This window comes from Lygodium microphyllum, chromosome 4 (genome assembly GCF_053477565.2).
Source record: "Lygodium microphyllum isolate KBCC chromosome 4, Lygodium_microphyllum_v1.1.10, whole genome shotgun sequence".
NCBI classification, from domain to species: Eukaryota; Viridiplantae; Streptophyta; class Polypodiopsida; order Schizaeales; family Lygodiaceae; genus Lygodium; species Lygodium microphyllum.
Genome location: NC_141138.1, coordinates 15,051,406 through 15,074,900, shown reverse-complemented (window position 1 = coordinate 15,074,900; position 23,495 = coordinate 15,051,406). Strand labels below are relative to the sequence as shown.

Here is a 23,495-nt window from a genome sequence, read left to right as displayed (position 1 = left end):
AGAGGATATTTTCAGATTTTAATCCAAATGCATATTCCAAATGCAAGCTCAAATGGCTTTTATCTCATGTTCATAGACGGATTACAACTCCAGGAAACAAGTAATTTGATGGTAGACTCAAGTACATTCAAGACATAGATCAATAGTTCATGAAATACATTGATGGAGCATAAATTTAACTTCAGCCCTGTTTTAAAACAGAAATTTCCAACCCATAATCAAGCTCAAAAAGTGTACATAAACTCAAGAATAAGCTCCTCTAATCATTAATGAATGAAGTCCTAATGATAAGAGGTCAATTTCTTCTATTACAACCACATGGATCACTTGTTTACTCATCAAAATGGACAAGAACAGTGGGCTGCCCTGTTTATGACAGGTTTTTTCAACCCATAACAGCCCATACACCTTCAAAATCCTCCTCCGTTGCTTGCCCCAAAGTCACTCAAGTACTTGGATACAAGTCGGGCTTCATTGGACCATGAATAAGGTAAATAAAATGAGAGAAGACGTACATAAGAGCAGGCTGAATACTTTTCTCTTAGATTTCCCCCTTTTAGAGACTGTCATTCCATGCATTTTTGTCAGACCAAATGGACGGGTAAGAGGAGCTCTCACCTTTCTTGTTTGTATCTTCATCTTCAGCTCCAGTTTGTCTTCAGTTTGCATGCTCCAAAGCATGCACCATAGCTCCCAATCTTCTCCAGATGTTGCAGGTGTGCAGGCCCGCATTTTGCGCCGAAAAATGCGGGCTGCATCTTGCTCAGCTCCACTTCGCTTTTTGACCTACTTAGGTCACTTTTAGTTCATTACTTCAGGTTCCCCATGAACCTAATGGACTTTTGGCATTTTTCTTGAGTTCTAACCATATTTTTCACTTGAATCAATGTGATTTATCCTGCAGTCTGTCAATTACTTCCAGCTGACCAAGTTGCAAGTTCCCAAAGACTTAATTTTTTTATCAATATTCATGGTACAACTAAAAATTGTATGACAAATTCAAATGAACTTATGTAACTAAGTGATATCTTAGTTGGTTGTTGGGTAACAATGATTGAGTTATGTATGAAAATTCCTCATATAAATCCTAGTAAAATTCTTCTGTGTTCATAAGAATCTCATGATTTATATTATGAACAATAAACTCTTTGACAACGCATGTCCTCCAAGTGAGGTGTGGACATATAACTAGGGATCGGAAGATGAACACTAATACCCCAACTTCCCCTAGAGGAACAAGTCCATCTTCTCGTTCCAAGCATGTGGAGTCTATTCAAAGCTGTAAAGAACCTTCTTCAACCTATACACCTAACCATCTGATGAGAAAAAGCAAGGAGGCCGCCCAACATAGATCTCCTCCTTCAAATCACCATTAAGGAGGGTAGACTTCACATCAAGTTGATAAATCAACAATCTTCTATGGTTGGCTAAGGCAAGAATGGTTGTAATGGTAGCCATCCAAGCTATATGTACAAAGGTATCATGAAAATCCAACCCTAGCCGTTGTGCAAAGTCCTTTGCAACAAGCCGTGCCTTGTGCTTATCCAGAGTGGCATCACTATGATATTTGGTCTTAAAGACCCATTTAACAACAATTACCTTCCTGTGAACGGGCCGAGGCACAAGAGCCCAAGTGCCATTGCACTCAATAGCATTCAACTCCTGCTCCATAGCCTTTTTTCGATGCTATGACTACAAAGCCCTGTTCACGGAGCTGGGCTGCCTATCTTGTATGGTACAAGTCATCAAACAATAGTTAGTACAAACAAACTTGGTGGAATTTGCCTAGTTCCTCCGAGAAAACCACGAGCCATCTTGCAGCTGCCACTCCTTAGAGACTCGAACACCCTGAAATAAGAGACATCCAGCTTCTGCCCAAAGTAAGCCTCAAAAGGAGTCATACTAACCACGACTGAGGTAGGGGATCGATTAAGGATGTGGACAGCGGTGGCCATTGCTTCGGCCCATAGACACTTAAGGTGTCTGTCAATGCTCCATCATAGTCCACACCATCTCAATCACATTGCAATTCTTCTACTCCAATATATCATTCTCCTGAGGGATATTTGTGTTAGTAAACTTCTGGTTAATGCCACGATCTACACAAAAACGAGTTAGCTCTTGGAAGACAAACTCCCCTCCCTTGTTGGAACGCAGAGTTTTGAGTTTCTTGTTAGTCTTGTTCACTTTAAAGATCAACCAATCCTTAAAATGTGAAAATGCTTCAAGCTTCAAGGCCAAGAAATACACCCATGTCATCTTGTTAAAATCATCAACAATTAGCATAAAATACAAACTCCCCTTAAGAGATTCCATCCTCATGGATCCACATAAGTCCATCGAAACAAGCTCCAAGGGCTTCTTGGCCTATCGTGAAGCCTTGCTAGGAATAGCATCTCTATGTTGCTTGCCATGAATGCAAGATACACATGGTGGGTGGCTCACCCCAATCTCTATCAACCCACATACCAACCGACCATGTGCTCCTTCCAAAGGTACTCGTAGTTGAGATGGCCAAACTGAGCATGCCAAAACTCAATCTAAGTTTGTGAAGAAAGAAGAAGAGAAGAAAAGGCAAAAGAGGACCACATCTTGTAGACTCCATTCTCCTCGTGTCCTCCACAAAGAACCTATCAAGATACACCATTAAGAACTCAGGAGGAGTCCTCATTATCACACTCGATTGTCAAACCAAGAGCACAGATCTTACTCACTAAAAGGCGATAATACCCTAGACCCGACATATAGAGCACCTCTGATCTGTAGGCACCATCTTGCCCATCGAGAATCAGCTGCATATCACCCTTGCCTTTGATGGAAAACGAAGAACTATCACTTATGAGAATTTGCTTGTGCATCGGACACATACGAGCAATCCCATCTGAAGGAGTCACGTGGCAGCAAGCACCACTATGCACAATCCACTCACGAGACTGTGGGGCCATCATCGCTACATCAGTGATCGTTGGAGGAACATTCTCTATCACCTCTATATGGAGGAAGGCAGCCGATGAAGAAGCAACCACCTCTCCTGAGTCCTTTGTAGTCTTCTCCTTATTGGTGTCCTTTTTGTCCTTATTGGGGGAATCTTTCTTCCGATGACCTATCTTGCAAAGATGTGGCAAGTAGACTCCTTGGCTTTGTCATGTTTGGACTTTTCATCCTGCTTCTTCTTATTTTTGTTCTTTCCCTTCTGTTGGGAAGACTAACCAATCAAAGCCTCCGATTTAGAAGCATTCTGACCTTTAAGTAGTTCCTCTTGGTCTGAGACCATAGGAACCAACTCCTCCCGCTTAAGGGTCTCTGTCCCGCCCTGAAGCAATTAGGGTGGAGTAGAATGCACTGAATCGGAACGGTAACTCCGAGAGAAGTGTTATTGCCATGCCCTCTAAGGTAATTGCCTTCCTTGTGTTTTAGACTTGCATTTGCGATTGTTGAACTTATTGGCATGCTCCTACATAGAAAAAGTCTCGTTTAGGACTTAAAAGTCCTCATCTGAACCTCCAAAGACACCGGCTTCATCTTGGCCATCCAATTGTGCATTTGATATAGCTCCCGCCATATCTCTCGAGCCACAGTCAAGTGCTCGATATGAGCAATGATAGTTGTGCGAGAGAGAGAGAGAGAGAGAGAGACGAAATAACGAATATGAGCATTCAATTTGTCCCAATGTGCATATATCTTAACTCAGTTTTCTCATCTGCAAAAAGCTTGGAGGCATCATGAGCTATAGAACGGTCTATAGCCTCGATCACAACTCACGAGCTCCACCAAATCAAGACTCCAATATGGCAAGCATCATTACACGCCAAATGCAGTAATTCTCCCTATCAAGCTTCAAATCCAAAGGAAGAGCCGACAACACAAGGACCTTATGATCCATAATAGCCCGAAACTCCACATCAATTTCGATCGACATTGTAAATGGAATGACTTACACAAAAACAAGGGAAATCCCCTCTCCACACACAATGCCGGTGCTTACTAGGGTTTCCTCCACTCGTCCTCAGAGTTTCGCCTGCCCAAGGCAATGAAAACTCAATATCTGCTTCAAAAGCTAAAATTGCAGCCTCTACTCCTTCACCAACAGCAAGAACCTGCCAAAAACAGCAACTTCGCTCCTCCTCCACGCTGTATCTATTCACCTCAGCCTCCAAAGGCTGAAAATGCAACCTTTTGTCGCAAAGAATCCTCCTGATCAAGTCCGCCCATTATCAATCAGTCCTTCTACACTGTACTAATACCATGTCAAAGTGCAGTGAATGCAGAAGCGTATGGACAAGACTAAAAGACAATGAACACTAGAGAAGAGGGAAAGAGAAAAGAGACATAAGAACGCAGAAATCTGTAGTCAATGAATGCTGAAATAAGGGAAGATGTACAAGGGGTTGTCGATGTATCTCTTGGAGCCAGTCTCTCTCACCAATACTTGAAACACAAGTGATGGAGGGCAGGCTGCAAGTGCCATATATAGCACAAAAAGATAGCAATAAAATATGCAAGTTGGCCAACCAGCTGGCGGCCATCATAAATGCAGCCAACTGCTGCACACAGCCCAAGAAAATTAGTGATCTGATGTCAATCTACCACATGGTGTTGCCACTACCCCTAATAAGCTGCCTGTACACTTTGACTGCTGAAAAGGCCCAATAACTAGCAAAAAATGTGTAAGTCCACCCGAGAGAACTAACTGCGCCAATTGTATCCTAAGAATGCTAGTTGAGGGGATGACTAATCTCTAACACCCTGTGAGAGGCTGAGGATCGAAGCTCAGCTGAGAGTGCAGTAGACAGTGTGGAGAGTGAAGCACAACACCCAATGCAATAGATTGAAAGAGTGTAAGCTGAAAGTACAAAGTACAACCCTTAAACCTTACAGTTGTAGGGGGTGTTCACACCCAAACATGATAAGTGCTCGTAAGTGTGTAACATAGGCACATACGAAAGAAGAGAATAAGTCTGGGGGAAAAAACCTCTCACACCAAGAGTAAAAAGTGCCCCAATGTCCTACTGATCACTGACACTCCTCTGTGAGCGTAGGCGTGAATGAAACCCAACAAACCCTCCTGGAGTGAAGAGTGATCAAAAGTACAAGGATCATCCGCTACCAAAGGAGATCAAATTTAAAGCATTGCGAAATGCTTCAAATTTCTCACAAGGAAAAGCTTTGGTGAAGATGTCTGACACATTATTGGTGGTAGGACAATAGACAAGGCTGATATCACCTGCATGTAGCCTCTCTCTAACAAAGTAATAATGTATCGCAATGTGTTTCATGCGTGCATGAAACTTTAAGTTTCATGCCACTACAATGGTACTTTGACTGTCAATGAACAAAGGAGTAGGCTCCGTAACAAATACATCTAGATCAGATAGCAAACGTCTAATCCATACACATTCAACTGTGGTAGTGAAAGCTACCTTGTATTCAACTTCACATGACGATGTGCCAACACACATTGTTTCTTACTAAGCCAAGATATGCAAGATGAGCTAAGAAGAAACAATTGCCACTAGTGGAGTGACGTGAATCATAATCACCAGCCCAATCAGAATCACTATAAGCATGTAACTACAGTGGTCTCTCCTTGGCATAAAGCAATCCAAGAATCTAACACCCTACAGGTAATGAAAGAAACGCTTAACAACTTGCCAATGTGACATGCGTGGCTAATGCATATATCTACTCAGGGCTAAAACTACAAACTGTATGTCCAACCTAGTGTTGCATAGGTAAATAAGGCATCCAACTGCTGGAGCATGTGTGTATATATGAAACAAATCACTGTCATCATGTAGTGATGACAGCTTTAGTCCAGGTCCATTGGTGTACAAATTGGCTTGCAATCCTGTAAGCCAAACTTCTCAAGAAGTTTACCAATGTATCTTGACTATAATAAACCAATACCTCTAGCATCAAATATGAACTAAATGCCCAAGTAATAATAGACCGCAAGTCTGGCATCTCAAAATTTTGCTGCAAATTTTGTTTAAATGCTGAAGTTTGATCAACATGTGTCCCTGTAAGCAAAAGGTCACCAACATATAGATAAGTGATCAGCATGGATCCCCCCTCTTTACATACGTAAAGGGTAGACTCAGATGAGCTGTTTATAAACCCTTGGCTGAGTAAAAAGGCATCAATCTTTGCATACCAAGCTCTAGGAGCTTATTTCAAGCCGTATAAAGCCTTTTTCAGCTTGCAAACCAAGTGTTCAAATCCCTCAACTGCAAAACCAATGGGCTGCTATACATATACTTCCTCATGAAGTTTCCCATGTAAAAATGCAGTTTTAGTATCTAACTGATGCACAGTCCATCCATAATGGGCAGACAAAGCAACCATAGCCCTGATGATAGTCATTCGGGAGGTAGGAGCAAATGTCTCCTCATAGTCAATGCCTTTCTTCTGAGCATAGCCCTTGCCTACAAGCCTTACCTTATATTTGTCGATGGATCCATCTGCATTCCTTTTCAGCTTGTAGACCCATTTTGTTCCAATGGCTTTCTTCCAATGGGCAAAGACACTAAATTCCATGTTTGATTCTTAATGATAGAATCAAATTCAGCTTGTATTGCTGCCATCCAATGCACACTATGTTGTGCATCCTCAAAACATTCACGCTCCTCATCATCAACTGTACTTGTGCTACTATAACAAACTCCATGGTATGTGCAATGTCATGCATACGAGCTTGCCTTCTAGTACAACCAGCCATGGGTGCATCCAGATGACTATCTTTCATAGTCTGTAAATACCATCTAGGCATTTGTCTTGCCTCCTGACTGTGCACAAGTTCTTGCTGAACTGTAAATTCAACACTTTGCTGAATATTCAAATCAACCAATGGCTGATTTTCTAACGGAGCAGCTGGCTGAACATTAAGTTCACTTGCTGAAGCTCCAGCTGAATCACCAAATGAAATGGGCAGCAGCCCTTCAAATACATCATGGGCAGCCTGATATGTGTAAAAACCAGTAAGGGATAATTCTGATTTTTTATCAAAGAGTACATCCCTACTCACAAATACCTTTTTAGAGACAGAATCATAGAGCCTGTAGCCTTTGCTCTGACTACTATATCCCACAAAAATGCATTTGACAGCCTTGTTATCCAACTTTTTTCTAAATACCTAAGGAATGTATACATATGCAAGACACCCAGGTACGAAAGTGCCCAACAGAAGGTTTCCGGCTGTTCCAAGCCTCAAAAGGCGTGACATTCTTTAATGCTTTGGTGGGGCATCTGTTTAAAACATGGCAAGCACACAGTAAGGCTTCCATCCAAAAACTATATGGCAAGCTCTTTGCTTTCATCATACATCTAGCCATCTCCATGAGTGACCAACTCTTCGTCTCTACAAACCCATTCTATTGTGGAATATAAGCAGTAGTGAACTGATGAACAATGCCCTTTTGCTTCAAAAAGGAATTCAGCATAGAGGACATATATTCCCCCCCTCGGTCCGAACGGAGAGTCTTTATTTTACAGCCAGATTGGTTCTCAACAAGTGCTGCAAAAGCCAAAAATGCATCATACACTTCTGACTTTCCCACTAAAGAATAGACCCAGCAGAAGCGAGTAAAGTCATCAATAAAAGTCACAAAATAGTAACATCCACCCAAGGACTTTGTCTGCATAGGGCCACATACATCTGAATGCACTAACAAGTATTCTGGCTATGACTCTGAAAGCAACATCACGGGGAAACGAAAACCAATGCATTTTTCCTAAAATACATCTTTACACAAGTGCTCAGGAGGTCTCTCCAAAAGAGGTAATCCATCTAACATCTGTATACGTTGTAAGAGCATCAAGCTACCATAGTTCACATGCCCCATGAGAGCAGGCCATAACTCTGCCTGTAACATAATAGGAGTAAGAGTGGATACTAAGTACGTTGACTGATCAACTAAAAGAGCATCCAGCTCATATAACCCATGGCATAAAGTGCCAGTCAAGACCAAACTCGTGTTCCTTATCTCTCACCATGCATCTGTCATCATCAAAGGTGACCTGCAATCCACAACGTGCCAAAGAAGAAATAGAGAGCAAATTCTTCTCTATAGCACAAATAAAGCATCCTATAGGTGGAGAATAGAGCCACCTTAGAGATGGTCTCCACTCGCCTCCAAGGTGGGGCCAATGTTGTTGGACACCCTCCTAAGAAACTTTACACTACATCACCAGTTGATTTCCATTGTCATAATAGTTAGGAAGTGACTTAGTGCAACTGCACTAAGTACACTTTGAGATTAGGGCAACCAAATCCTATTTATAGGACTCAATGGCCCTATTGGCATAGTCACCAGGGACGCGGAATGCGAGATGGGGATGGGGGGTAGGGGAGGGACAAGGGAACGGGGTACAAGGGATCGGGACACTAATCTTAATAGAGACACTTTATAATGAAACTAAACAAATATGATACCTTAACTAAAAACCTTCTTAAAATGTCACATAAAAAACTAAAGTTTAAATTCCAAGAACCAAAACAATACATTGACTCATGAAACTTGAAAGCTAAAACTTAACAGTTATTAAATGAACAGTGAATACTCAAATTGAAGAGTAGAAGTGACAATGTCAAATGGTGACTTCAACATGAGAAGTCGAATCTCAGAATAAATACAAGTAGCAAATATAAGTAGAAGTCACACTCAAGGATGACTACTCGCTGCTGAGAATAGTCACTAAAGACTACAAGAAAGTTGAAACGATACAAATTGAGTAATGTCAAACTCATGTATGACATAATCATCCTCCTAGAAATCTCCTTGCCGGGGCCTGCTCTGCTTGGTGCTCTTGCTCCTCCTCCTGTTGTTTCTCCCATACCACAAATGGGTCTGCAAGTGCAATCACTCTCTTTCCCAACATGCGCAAATTGGCACTCACAAATACCAAGTCATTTGCTTTTTGTACACCTAAACTATTCCGCTCTTTTGAAGCAATATGTGAATAGAAGCTCCATAGCTGGTCCAAACAAGAGGAGCTCATAGAAAAACTCAAAATTCGGATAGCTAATGCTTGCAACCCAAACCCCTCGGCTCCATAGTCCTCCCACTATAAAGGCAGCCACAACTCTACCCTTGTCATCTTGTATATCCTCGCTACCATATATGCCACGATGAGATGTATAGCTTACAAGATTGTCTTTGATTTTGCGTCTCTCATCTGAGTCAAAGACCATCTTCCTTACTATCATCCAACCAACTACACTCTCATTATCCCTATTCTGATGACTCTCTTGTAACTCAGGATCCAACACAAATGCAACTGCATGCAGAGGGGAATAATAATTATTCCATCATGTGACACATAATGTGAGTAGAGATCCTGTCCCATGACTAGGTTTCTCTCAGTGTGAGAAAGATGTGTGGAGTGGAATCTCTCCCTCGGACTATAGGGTAGGCCCTGCATCTGCAAATGCAGTGCTCCTCACTCTCCACCTCCTCCTCATATAATCTGCAAATGCTCTCAGATCTAAGGATGTGGATCGCTCTCCCTATCTCAATCTCGAGCTAATGAGAGATCCTAAGCTCATTGATGCATCTCATGCGGCATGTATATGTCTAGGTATCAAGGTCTCTCAATGAACCCATCTGCCAGAGTCCTCATAAAGTGGTCCCCATAATATGATATCTTCGGAGGAAGGGGCTGATGGAGTGAGATCCATGTATGCCATGCATGCAGCTCATACAGATCTAGTCACATGACCAACTTCTACTTGATGCAAGCATTGTCAACAATAAAATAAGCCATGCATTGCTAGGTGCCAAAAACCAGCATTTTGATAAAATTGCTTGGATGTTTCCACTTCATGTATAATGTGCCATGATTCATCACAGCTTGTCGAAAACAGGGTGTTCCCTGTGCTAATTTCTACAGTACGGTAATTGTAAACCATCCTGTAGTCTACATCTTGTTATAATGTTACTCCATTGATTATGTTTAATGTTACTACATAGTTTGTAATTCCATTGTGTACATAAAATTTCCCACCAAGAGAACACTTAAAAGGATTGGAATATGTAGGAAAACACTACATAAACAGGTCTAAAACATGCCACTAAAAGCCTAACAGAAGAGCAGGGGCTTATATGATCATCAAACCTGACCAAGAGTCATCAAACTGTGTGGCATAGATAACATGAGAACAGCCTGGGAAAAACAAACAAAAAAAAAACCATGAAATAGCAAATTCTTTGGATCTTCTCAAACAAAAACACAGTTTAGATAAATCAATTGTATACCTGTGGCAACTGGTAGAGAGATATGAACACAAGGACTGAGGAAAACTGCAACAATCGCTTCCAGATCTGTGGAAATAATAGAATGATAAGAAGGTTGATTGCAAAAGACAAACACTATCAACAATGTTATGAGATATAAAGCTACCTTTTCAAGCATTCCATACATCCCTTGCATGGCAAGGTGACCTTGTAACGATACCTGAATTTCACAGATTTTATAGCTTAAACTGCTTGCTTAGTTTGTAAAGAAAATTGAAGGTATTAGTTCTTAATAATGTCCTTGAGCCAAACAGAAGATAATTTTGAAACCAGACGATAGTTCACCAATGAAATGCATCACACTTGGACAACCAAAAAGTCATGACTTTTACATGCACATTGGCCAAATATGCTGCAGCAACAAAGAGGGGCAACAAAGCCCCTACTATCCCATCTCCAGGTACTGTAAGGTCTTTGAACCATAAAGCTCCACCCTACCAAGCAAACAAACAACATACCATGAAATAGTTATTAAACTAGCTACTGCAAACTTTATCAGAATAGTAATTTATTTCTACAAGGGTTGGAGTCTAATAGTCATGCAAAGCTGCATCAACTGGAATTATTCACATTATGCTCACCCTTTTGCAAAGTTTCCTTCTCAGTCTGATTACTACAAGCTACCAGTAGTTAATTTGTTGTGATCTCAGAAATATAAAGACCAAAATATAGCCCGTAGGAACTTCAAAAACAAATCAAAGCACACAATCATACATAAGCTAATACACCAAGCAGAAGGGGGATATGATCTACTGGGATTCTCTCTAAAGCAGAAACTGTATGCTACTTGACCTCAATTTGCCCAAAATGCGAAAGATGATTACACTTTTCAAGACTAACAGAAAAGTAAGTTTGCCACCTTTTAGTTATGATAAAAAACACACGCAGTAAGTATAGCGATTTTTGAGGCATGCAGAATGCTCTAAGTGTGTGCTATTGTTCCTAATAACTTATCACTGGTATAAATTATAATAATTCACAGAAAGTCAAGGAAGGGAATTGAAAATGGCATGGTCTGTGCTAACATATTTTAAGGTTTTGCATTTGACAACCAGATTTTTGACAGACAAAACTTGCTCATCAGTCAAAAACTATGACTTTTATTTGCAAAAACAAACTCACTCACAAAAGTAACATGGTTACCGCTAATAGCTACTGCATTAGCCATGAATACTTTCATATGCTGCATGCAGTCTGCACATTAAGATATGCTAATACATATTAATGACTTAAAGTGCCCTATGTGACCCAACTAACCCAGGCATGCACTAAGACACCATTTTTGAGCCCCAAACAATGAACCTTAACAAATATTGAACCAGCTGTGCAAAAGATTTGCCATTTTATTTGGTTTACAATGCAGGATTTTGGCAAGACTTTGCTAAAACACAGAATATAGGCAAAACAAAATAAAAGACCTACAACACATGACAAATGGCTTGACATAATCACTACAGCCAGCAGATGGCACTAAATCCAGCTAAGTGCTAAAGGTCCTCTCGAACTGTATTACACCATACTCAAAGCTGCAAGCATGTATGGTCAGACCAAAACACAGTAGGGATTAGTGAAAATCAGTAAGGTAAATAAGGACTAAGATGAATACTCAACACCCTCATGGTTCATAGGAAAATTGATGTGTACACACCACGCTTGCAAATGCATTCAAAGACACTTTAGACCACTCCTAAATGCTCTTGTAACTTGTAGCTTAGTAATGGTTAGGCACAACTTGACACTGTATCAAATCCTCAGCACATAAATTAACGCATGCACCTAAACATTGAAAAGCCCATGGCAGGAACAACATTGATCAGTGTATGTTGACCAGATTGGTAAGTCCCAGGTTTGAACACTTCACAAAAATAGAATTATTCTGAGTCCCCAGCCATAACACCTCCCCTAACTTACCCCAACAATGATACCCCTCTCAACCATGACACCCCTCACCATTACATGATGCCCCACAATGACATCCCCTACCCTGCCATCAATCCACCAACCTCCCTACCCCGCATGCTTCCTGCCCCTTTCTTCCTCTAAGCCTGCATGCCTCTCCCTGGCCTGAATGTTGTCCAGCCCTGCTTGCTTCCTGTCTCAGCCCTGCATGCTGCCTTCCTGAGCCTCCCAGCCTTTTCATGCCTGCCTCCGGTGACCTCCTCCCACCTCTGGGCACAGCAACCTCCTACTTCCTCACTTCCCTCTTCATCTCCCCACCCCCTGGACCCACTCAGGGCCCTCTCTCCCCCTTGTAGCAGCTTCTCGATCCCCTCCCTCACAACCCTTCTCCGATTCATCTCTTCATCCTCATCCATTTCTTCTTCAGCTCTCCCATCACCAACAAAAATACGGGAAGCAATGCAGCCAAGTGATGCTACCTGAGCAGAAAGATGGAACATAAATTGCTGCTCTTTCAGAAGACAATTCATCTATGAAGAAACTGAAAAGAAATACTAATAAGCAGACCAGATTTAAAAAGGTTGGATATCCAAAACAGTTGACACTCTTCGAAATTCAAGACAATAACCACAATGCTATTCACACACAACAATAAGATCAACATAGCCATTGAATTAACAGCATTGTTGAAATAACATAGCATGGACATCTTACAACATCAAATCCAGAATAGTGCTCCAAAGCCATTCTTCGGACTGCATAGATCGTTGTAAGAAAAAGTGGAATCTGCAAAACCATCAAAAGGTGCATGGACATAAGGACCAACCAATCAAATCTGTGCAGTTTGGACATCCATTGCACACAACGAAGATCCCCTTAGAATACAAATTTATAAAATCCATTATCAAGATAGAAAGATGTCAATCAAGCACCAACTACTTCATTGATGGCATGTGTCACAATGTGGAAACTATCAATTCAGATCCTGTTAATGTTGTTTGGGGAGTTCTCAAAATACAGAGAGTTTCCAAGTAGGACACGTAAGCATTCTGTCCACCCCACCAACATTGATGCTTTTTCTTGCAGTTGGTTAATTGGGTTCCTTTTGCCACTAGAGTGTCGAATTCTAGTTGCAGGAGGTTGAAGTTACAGATGACTAAGGACAAACTTATCCTTAATATCATAACTGTCAAGTTTATGTCATATAGAAAAATTATCATTTATAGTTTCCATTGACCATTTTATATCAATTGCATAAAATTCAAACATAACCCTAGTCACAAGTGACGCAAAACAGGACAGGGACATGGAACAGGGAGGAATTGCTGTCACTTGTGACCATATAGTTACATGCAATGGGATGTGGGATGGAAAATAAAAACCATTGCAATCTTCAAGTCCAAAAATAACCATCACTTGTGAATATGAACATAACAAGGTGATATTAACTCCTGAACCTGTCCATATGGCATATTGCCACATTGGAGACCTCTTCCAATGTCGATGGGATCTACTCGTTTTTAACAAGAAAAAAAAAGACAATAAATCACTAAAAAGATCAATGTGCACTGGGAGTCAGAATCCATACCTGCACTAAAATTCCTGGACCAATCATCCATAACAAGCTTGGACTGTTCAGCTCATGTTGACGTCCTTTCAATTTCCGATACTCTTCATAAAATTTACCATGCCGCATTCCTTGTACCAATGCATGTAACTGCACTGCGTAAGTGGGAATTCCAATCTTAGACATACTAGTTACATTGAGTAAAACACAACCAATTGAAAAGTAATTTTCTAAAGACAAATCACAGAAGATACAATAACACATACTCCAAATTATAAAGCATATCTACACATAAACACTCTTAATGAGAATCATGTGTGTGCTCCTTTGTCTAACAGATGCAAATTAAGTGCATGAAATAGCTCTCAAGCTGAGTTAGCAATCCATCCCACACAAGTTGAGAGTTGTTGAAGCTAGACTCACACGAGGCTTCACAGCTTCAGCTACAGTGTAGAAAGTGAAACTTAAAAACTAAATGGATACATTAGATGATTATCTAAGACAAATAGGGACTCAATTGACCTTAACAAAACTGAGCTCATGATCTTTCAAACATCCAAGTAGGGAAAGAGACAGTAGAGACAGCCAACTAAAAGTGACATGATCTATACCTAGGCAATACTTTTACTAACATGGAGAATTGTTTCATGAGACGTGCTTCAAAGATCAAGATTACACGAGGGTATGCTGCACTTGCACAAATGTAGTAAATCGTCTTGCAATCTCCACTTTTTCGACTAGCAACAAAGGGAGTGCCCTCTCAATCTTCTGATCACGTAAACCTATAATGCCTAGACTCTTACCATATTAGATCTATTCAAGCCATGTGCCCAAATAGGCTACCATGCCAAGATGTAACATTGTCAAAGGGTCTCACCACACACAGCCAACAACTACTATAATATATTGTATTACTTCATTAATTATTCGAGTATGGGCTAGACATGGAATGCATGGAAAATTTTCTCAAGGGGAGATGTCTATAGGACCTCATAACAGATGAAGATACATGGCCTAAACTTCTGGAAGAGCCCACAAATGAGTAAAAGAAGGCCTACAAAGACTAAACATGTGAAAATAGGAAGGTTTTACATTGGATTTCTATATGCATTTTAGAGACATTGATCTTACACATGGCTGGTGGCATCATTGTTGTGTGGGTGGGGGTGGTTGAGGCCTCCATGCACGGGCGCTTTTGATCCTGCCTTGATTCAGCATCTGCAGCTGGCCTTTTTGGTCCCGTGGTCATAGTTTTCGTATTTTTCCCTTGGGTCATTTCCTTGCTGATGAAGTATTGCATCCAGGCCACCAGGTTGGACACTTCCAAGCTGGTGAGGATGCTAGGGGTGGGCGTAGTGGGTTCAGCGGGGAGTGCCATGAGGGTGGGGATGGGATGCAGGGGTGCTTTGCATTTTCCTTCTGGAACTACGGGGGGCGCAGGTTCTGGGGCCTGCATGCTGGAGCTAGGCCTCTCTTCCCTGGGCTGATTCCAAGCTTCTGGGTCATCTGCCCTGCACTAGGATATAACATCAATGATTGCACTTGGGAACTTGCAAAATATCTCCAAAGAGCACCTCTCAAAGTTAAAAAATTTAACAATCAGAATCCAATGAAACTTGGACCAAACCACCAAGCCGCTCCTCATGGAACTCGTCGCTAGAGGAGAGGGTCATATCACGGATATGCCATGATCAAGTGTACAGATTAATTATTGCTCGTGTCATATGGATCCACACCCCATGTGAACGCACCCTTACCAAGAGATCCTCGAGCCATTCATGCGAAACCACCCTTGCCATGTCATCATAGAACCTTCCAGAAGATATGTCATGTCATCGCCTGCATCATCAATGGTGTCATCATGGAATATTCTAGAAGATCTTTAACTGCTCTCCAACACCTATGAAAGAAGGGACTCACTATAGAGCTCCTCGATCTTGCCAATGTCAATCTTGGGAGCTCAAGGAGTCGAGACCTCCAAAGAAGTAATTTTGAGTTCCAGTTCTAGTTCTTGTCTAGTCATGGTATCTAGTCTTGTCCTGTCTTCCATTATACTTATGTTATCTTGTCACCTTGTAATCTTGTAGTATGAGATCTTGCCTAGTACTGTCTTATATCTTGTTCATACCCGTCAAGGGAGATCTTCTAATATCTTGTATCTATACCTACGGTCCCGAGTTGTGGGATCCTTCATATCCTATCAAGTCCTCTTATCTATACCTACGGTCTCACTTTGTGGGATTTTCTGTATCTTGTTAAGTTATCATTATACCTTGTTCCCCTAAGTGGGATTATCTTGTAACAAGTATTGCATCTAGTCTAGTCTCTCGAGCGCAGTCTAGTACTCCCATAACATGATGTAGTAATGAACACGAGAGAGTCCAATGCTCAAGGCAATTACAATGAAAATGCCACACTTATATGCTAATGACACACACGTGTCGTTTTATAGTAAAATGAAACCCTAACCCAAGCCCTACTATCACTTCATGCTTGGACACTAGGAGAAACAACTATATTTAATTAATGTTTGAATGTCTAGGAAGCCCGGATCATGGATCAAAGAACATCAACACATAGCCCATGAGATGGCCTACAAATGCCGCCCCAATCTGACTAGCTATCACCTTCGTGCTACATGTCTGATACAACATGTTGAAGCACTGCCACAGTACTTGACCAACTACCATGTCATCACCTACAACTACCTACTGCTTCTTGCATCACTAACATCTCTCTCCCACTATGCTGCTACTCACTCCCTTCCCCCTTCTTCCAACCGAATAACAACTGCTCCCTTTTTTGGCAATAGCATTCTCCTTGGGCATCCAATAGCTCATGTAAAGAAATGGTATGGCAAACACAAAAATGCAAAAGTATACAACAACACAAAGTATGTACAGCTCAATCAATGGATATAAGGAATTGTGTTTTCTTCCAAAATTTCTCAACAAAGCATGAGACAATGGGGGGTTGAGAGTGACCAAACCCTTTTCAATCAACTAAGAGATGAGGATTGAGGGATGGCTAGACAACTTGAGACCAAGTAACTTCTCAGTTCCCTATGCACACATGGGACACACCTCTTCAATCACATCATGACATATTCTATTCTATACACTTTTGCCAGTCACACCTATGCCAACATGGGATGGGATACACTAATGCACCTTCAATTATGCACAATGGCATACATCCGTTGTATCCATTGGTCTGACCATCATACATTGGTCAAGATCAAGTGGAATATCAGTATCCGCTGGTCACACGTCGTGTACCAAAGTGCCAATGTGTATTTGTGACACATTTCATCAAAAAGTTTGTACATTTGTACATCCAGAGAGCAAGAGATGAATACTTTACCGTAAAGATGATTCTAGTTACAAGGGAAGTGGTTTTCATGGAGAATTTACTCGCCCTTCATTGGAATGCACCAAAGCCAACATAGGCTCACAGGATTTTGTTCCAAAGCTTGCTGACAGAGCTGCCAGTAAACCTCAGTAAACTATAGATGCTGTTAATGTTTGTGCTGACTCAGGGAAGCCTGCATCCTGAGAAATCCATCAATTGGCAGCACCAGCATATGCACTTGATGCCTCAGACTGGTCAACTGCCTTCTTTCAGCCGAATTTGTGTTTTCAGCATACTCACCCATCAATAATGTTTAAAACTTAAGGTATCCTAGTGCATGAAGTCTATGTATTCAGAAGCACACATCAAACTAGTGTTTTGCACACTCACCTGTCAATAATGCTTAAAACTTAAGGTATCCTAGTGCATGAAGTCTATGTATTCAAAAGCATGCACCAAACTAGTGTTTTGCATCCAATGGGAACATCATGCAATCACTTGTGATTTGCTCCCACTTATTAATTCCCCATTTCTAATCAGATAATTACGATTGTCATTCAGTTAGCTAGAAGCTTTTTAAAAACAAGCTTTTAGTATGTATATATGTGATCATCCATCTACAATTCATCAACATGAACTTGCAAAAAAACTTGATGGTGCATCATAGCATCCAAATGAAAAACTAGAGAGTAAAAGTCAAAAGGAAACATTAACCACTCACATCTTGGGGACAAAGATTTGAGTTGTGCCAATTTTTTGAGCTCAACAATCTTCAATGGAACTAATAAGGCTCGCATTACTATAGCAGCAACCGTTATTGTCAACCACCTAATGGACAAGATGTAATAGAAAAAGGCTTATCATGTAAATGGCACTTATTAACTTGGAAATCCCATCATACAAAATTTACTTGAATCAACAATAGAATGTAAGATCCGTACTTGACAATAGCTAGTAATAACTATGAATTTGTCTTATTTTAATTTCTCATCAAGACAGCATGTTGATTCAAAAAGGAGTTCATGCATCTCTGATAAACTCTAAGCCAAACCAACCTACATTAATATTCAATTGTTTGCCTAGAATATACTGATCAGAAATAACTTTGCACTATCTCAAACAGCCATGTACTTCCCTGAAGAAAAAGCTTCTATACCATAAGAGAGAGGGTACAAAAGGAACTTTAATGTGAGTCATATACAAGGACATTAGGAGCTCTGACATTTTGTTTGTCTGTCATTTCATGTGCTTTGGCACCCTTGCATCAGTTTTCAGCCAGTTTTAGTGTGTTCACATTTCAATCTTGCTGATCTGCACCTCCATTCACAGTAGATCGCCTTGATTAGGGCTGGCAATTATCATTTTGGGCAGGCAGCTGCAAATCAACTGCATTAATTTCAGCTGCCAGATGCAGTCAAACACTTTTACTGCATGCTTTTGCAGCAGTCAGCCAGTTTGGGGACTACACTACTATATATAGCAGCCCCCTCCAGACCTGGCAGCACATTCAGTTTTGCAAGTTACAGCACTCTCTCCCTGTCAGCCTGCACCTTACTGTGCCATCAGCCTGATTCGATGCCCTCATGAGACACTGATGTTTTGGGCTAAGCACATGAACTGATCAGTCCACATTGTATTCAGCATTCCATTTTCAGATCAGTGCAGATTTCTCCTATTTCTATAATCATATCAGTCTCTCTCTTCCCTTCTCTCTCCGCGTTTGTGTTCTATTGCACACTCACATGGTATCATTGCCAGAAGAGAGGATCCAGAGGTTCTACAAAGCAGAGACCACACATATCTTTCTGTTTTGTGCAAGTTTTACACATCCATCAGCAATTTAACAATGGGTGATTGGTGATCACTGTTGGCAATAACATATTTCAGCCCCAGCTACATCAAATGCAAACTTTTTTGTACTGTTTGTGGTCTTTCCAATGTGTGAAAGCATCTACAGCCTGTTTTGCAGCAGTGTAGTTGACCACTCCTCCATTCCAGCCTTCTCATGCCGGTTCCTTCTGTGGCAGCACTTTCCTACGCTCTCCTCTCTCTCTCTCTCTCTCTCTCTCTCTCTCACTCCACAAGAGAGCTACACAAGATCAGCCACTACCCAAGGAGGAGGAGATATATGAGGGGTGGGAGCAGATGGAGAAACCCCTAGTATTGATGATTTCACGGATGATTCGAAGTAAGCCCTCTGTACCACATGAGATTATCATAGCAAAGATGGGAGCACCACCCATAGTAGCAAAGGCCCTCTTCCAAACAATGACTTTCCTACGTAGGCTTTGGGCCTTGCCAAGACAGAGATACTCCCAGGTTGCAATAGAGTCATCTAGACAACTAGCATTACAAGGGGATACTCAATGCCGGTATGCTCAAACAAAGGCATGGTTATAGTTACATGGATTACACATGGATCACCTTCCACCACTATAGTACACCTTGGATTGACCCCACTTGGAGCTCAGCTGAGACGAACTGAACCACATCATCAAGATGGACATTATTCAGATACACACAGCCACGACATGGGTGACAACTACCGAGGATTTGGGGACAAATATGGCTTTCTACCAAAAGCATCTTCTCCACATATCCCACAATGGCTTTGTTGTCCGCCCAAGATACATGGATGCACACTTGTCTCATGGTGTACAATGCACCATTGGACAGCTGCGTACACAAGTCGATATAGTGCAAACTCCCTCCCCCCAAAGGATAGGATTTGCCAACTTTGTCAGCTTAGTCCAAAGACAAAGGAGCACTACTTAATGCAAATGCCCAGTACACTACGAGATCTGAGGGCGCTTCCATTGCTTGTTCAAAGAGGGATTTGGGCCACTATCTAAGGTTATGGATTTCCCAGATCAAAGATGTTTCACGCTCTTCTTGCTAGAGCTACACCACCACAGAGCGCCCCTCTTACGAATCCAACAGCAAAGACACGGAGCCACGTGCCAACGTGCACTCACGGAGTTCTACAAAGCATTCACTACTCCCTCAACAATAGAGCTCTAATCAATCCGACCTACGGCCCCACCACAGGGGACCGCCCTAGACACTGCCACAGAGAGATGTAGAGCTCGTTGCCCACACACAGCTAGCCCATGCCCTCGCAAGAGGCATCGTCTGCATATACAGAGGATACTACACCATCATCAAGGGACCCCTCCTCGCCACGTCAACCTCTCTATGCTAGATAGACCCATGAGAGATATATTGGGATGAGAGTGCCTCCTGAGCAGTTCCACATTGTATCTAGCTTAGACATCATTTTGTACTCATCAGCGATGTATTGTTCATTGTTTATTTTCAACCTAGATAGTCATAGCATTAGATGATAGCTATTTTGGGACATGGAAAATTCCCCAACTTTTCAGATGTAACATTTTGGTCTCATAGGCTGATTTGGCCTTTTTTAGACGTTAATATAACTTTCTTTCTTTCTTCTTTCTCTCTCTCTCATTTTTATTTTTTGTAATGAGTAATTACATTATATCAATCAAAATACAAAACAAGTACATAAATTCATGGCAAAGAAACATAAGAAATTGATGTATGCCAAGGACCCAAATCCTCCCTAGGGGTAGTTGACCCTTGAGCCTAGCAATATGTCTCTAAACACCAACTGCAGAGTCAAAAACAAATTGCATTTTGAGTGACCAAGTTATGCCAACATCCCCAAAATCTCAGAAATTGAACTATCATCTTGGAAACAAATGTACTAAAAGCATAGTTAAACAAGGCTATGTTGTTCATAGACTTGGGGGACCCTATCTGCATTAACCCAAAGGGTACACAAGCCAAGGTTATATGCATGGACATGAGATAGTGATGAAACAAACTAAGTTCAACCAACATTCTTGAAATTGTTTACCGATATATATATATATATATATGTGTGTGTGTGTATGTATGTATGTATGTATGTATGTATGTATGTATGTAAACAACCTCATACATGCTATACCTTTTACCCCATGTTTGCTCATTATGAGTATAAACCACTAGGTCTTTTGACAAATAATGTACATATAATGACAATTAAACAAAAATGGCAATAATCCACATTTTAGCAAAAAACTTCATTCAAAAAACACTAAATTCAGCAAGAAAAGGCCACACAACCGGAGCTACAAGGCTCTTCCACTATGCATGACACTTGTTGGCCCTAAAGCTTGGCACCCCCTTTCATTACTTGTTCTTTAGAAGGGGCTCTTGCTACCACTTCTCACAAGGGGCAGCAAGGAAAAGGCAAGAGGACACAAAATCAAAACCGATTCCCAATGGAACACCCAATCATCTCTCAAACCCACGTGGTAGAATGTACCTTTAAAAAATAGGTATTGCTAACACTATCAAAAGGCTAGCCATTTTGAGGAGTGTTGCTCCAAGGCTAGAGGCACATAATTCAAGCCTAAGAATCAAACCTCCACTCCTCAATCGGGTAACACCCAATAAGAGAGGCAAGGTGGTGGCAACTAGCAAAACCAAGGGTAGTGGTGAACTCAGACCACATTGCCACCAATCACCCATCATACACAGTATCATTCTTTCATTAATCTACAACATTCATTCATTTACTTCAAAGTTATCTCTATTCTTTGTTTCCGTTTTTCAGTTCTGTCTAAGTTATTGTGTTTAGTCATGTTCATACATTTTGTGTTTCCTCTATGCAAATCTAGCATATCTCCATACCTCTCCCATCATGGGTAGCTAGGACAACAAGTGGCAGCCTCAGAATGGCTGACGAACACCTCCTCTCCGTAGCACTAACTCTTGATTAGGGCATGGCAGCTCAATAGAGATGGTTTTATAGGTTCTCCTATTAGATGAAAGAACATCACTTTTATAGGCGAAAGTTGGAATCTATGAAGGATGATGCACTTTCTTGAACTACCTCCTTTCAAATGAAATAAAAAGATAATAATAATGATAAGAATAGAAATGATTTAGACCGTTTAATCTCTTGACTTAATAGCATATGATAGTAGGAAAAATGCCCAAAAGTTCCCTCGTAAGAACATGTTGTGGGCATCCGTATGATTCTCTCATCATTATATTCGTTCCACTCCTCTTAGAGTCTTCCCTCTCCCCTCTTCTCTTTAATAAGAAGAGTGTGTTTAAGAGTTTGAATCTCTTTTGGTGGCATGTTAAGTTTGGTGGTCCATTGTAGGGCTGGTGGTTAATGCCAGAAAATAAAATGGCTACTTAATAAAATTCTTTTTGGGGCTGTTTTTGAGGAGCTAGACTAGGTTGAAATGCATGATAATTTGGTGTTAATTGAAGCCCTTAAATTTACTTCAGACTAGGTCAAGATGCATGGTGATTTGGTGTTGATTGAGGCCATTAATTTCACTGGCTCAGCATGGTGAGCATTTAGTCTTATCGATTTGTCTTCTTTCCATCTAATGGATCCATATCATTGCTTCGCTTGTGAGAAAAGACTTGAGTGAATATGAAAGCTAAAGTAAAATCAAGTTTGAAGGGCTAAGCTCACTCTCATTCCATGGTCTATATCCATTTCATTGCCAAAAATGCAAACTCCCATCAACGTGCAACGTGAACTGCCAGAGGCGATTTTCCACTCTTTCACGTTACTTTAGCGCTTTTCTTTTCTGTTTTTGTTTGGTTGTACAGTGTTTGCTGTTTCCAAAATCTACTATGAAGTTCCGAGAAATGAATAGAATCTCACCAGGGGAGACCAGATGATGTATGCAGGGAGTCTAAAAGTGCAACAATCCCATCGGCAGGAGAAGGCCAGTTCAGGCTCGTATCTTGAGCTTCCACTGTGGACGACACTGCCGACATGGCGTCATTTCCAAGGCTTGTCTCTTCAGCTCCCCTATGTGACAAGATGACGCCTGGCTCAGGATCCCTGCCCGAGGAAGCAGAAGAGAAGTGATTTGAAATTCCGGAAATGTGCGTGGAGGCGAGCAAAGAGTGTGCGTGAGGACTCACGCCGTCTGTTCTTTTTACGCTAGACATTGATCGTCGAATGAGAGGACGCCCAGCTCTGGCAAGCAGAGCTCGGGACGCCATGTTCGATCGGCCCTTGAAGTATTGGAGAGGGTTTTACGAATTCGCGAGGCTTTGGCGCCGACCATTATACAATACTCTTTTTGCACAAGTGTTAGTTACGTAACCCTGGAGTCGACACCATTCAATAACCTCGACTTCGCTCGCACAAGTGTTAGTTACGTAACCCTCGAGTCGACACCATTCCATAACCTCGACTTCGCTCGCACACGAAGAGGGCCTTCTTGCTCGGTATTTGCACAAGGGCCACAAACCCCATCACACGACGCGTTAGCGACTTTTGCCACGTAAATCGAGAGGGTAATTCCTTCCCATCTACAATACTAGGCGCTTAGCACCTAGAC

The 23,495-nt window shown here is 41.4% G+C and overlaps 1 protein-coding gene across 7 annotated transcripts in view; it reads right to left on the bottom strand.

The window, feature by feature from the left end:
- Window positions 1-23,289, bottom strand: part of LOC148036819 (ALBINO3-like protein 2, chloroplastic) — a 71,039-nt gene extending 47,750 nt beyond the window's left edge. For 2 of the 7 annotated variants that reach the window (XR_015690521.1, XM_087675718.1), the window contains exons 1-8: window positions 22,808-23,289; window positions 17,831-17,937; window positions 13,780-13,913; window positions 12,906-12,977; window positions 10,625-10,726; window positions 10,399-10,452; window positions 10,254-10,319; window positions 10,114-10,161 (exon numbers count right to left, since the gene is read on the bottom strand). Coding sequence is in view for 6 of the 7 variants with exons in the window: in XM_087675718.1 (XP_087531844.1) it covers window positions 10,114-10,161; window positions 10,254-10,319; window positions 10,399-10,452; window positions 10,625-10,726; window positions 12,906-12,977; window positions 13,780-13,913; window positions 17,831-17,937; window positions 22,808-23,154 (930 nt within the window). In the remaining variant the exon portion in view is untranslated. Of the gene's footprint in view, window positions 1-10,113; window positions 10,162-10,253; window positions 10,320-10,398; window positions 10,453-10,624; window positions 10,727-12,905; window positions 12,978-13,779; window positions 13,914-17,830; window positions 17,938-22,807 lie in introns of those variants that run through there. The other 5 variants (XM_087675719.1, XM_087675715.1, XM_087675714.1 and 2 more) reach the window with 5 other exon arrangements.
- Window positions 23,290-23,495: the final 206 nt, after the last annotated feature.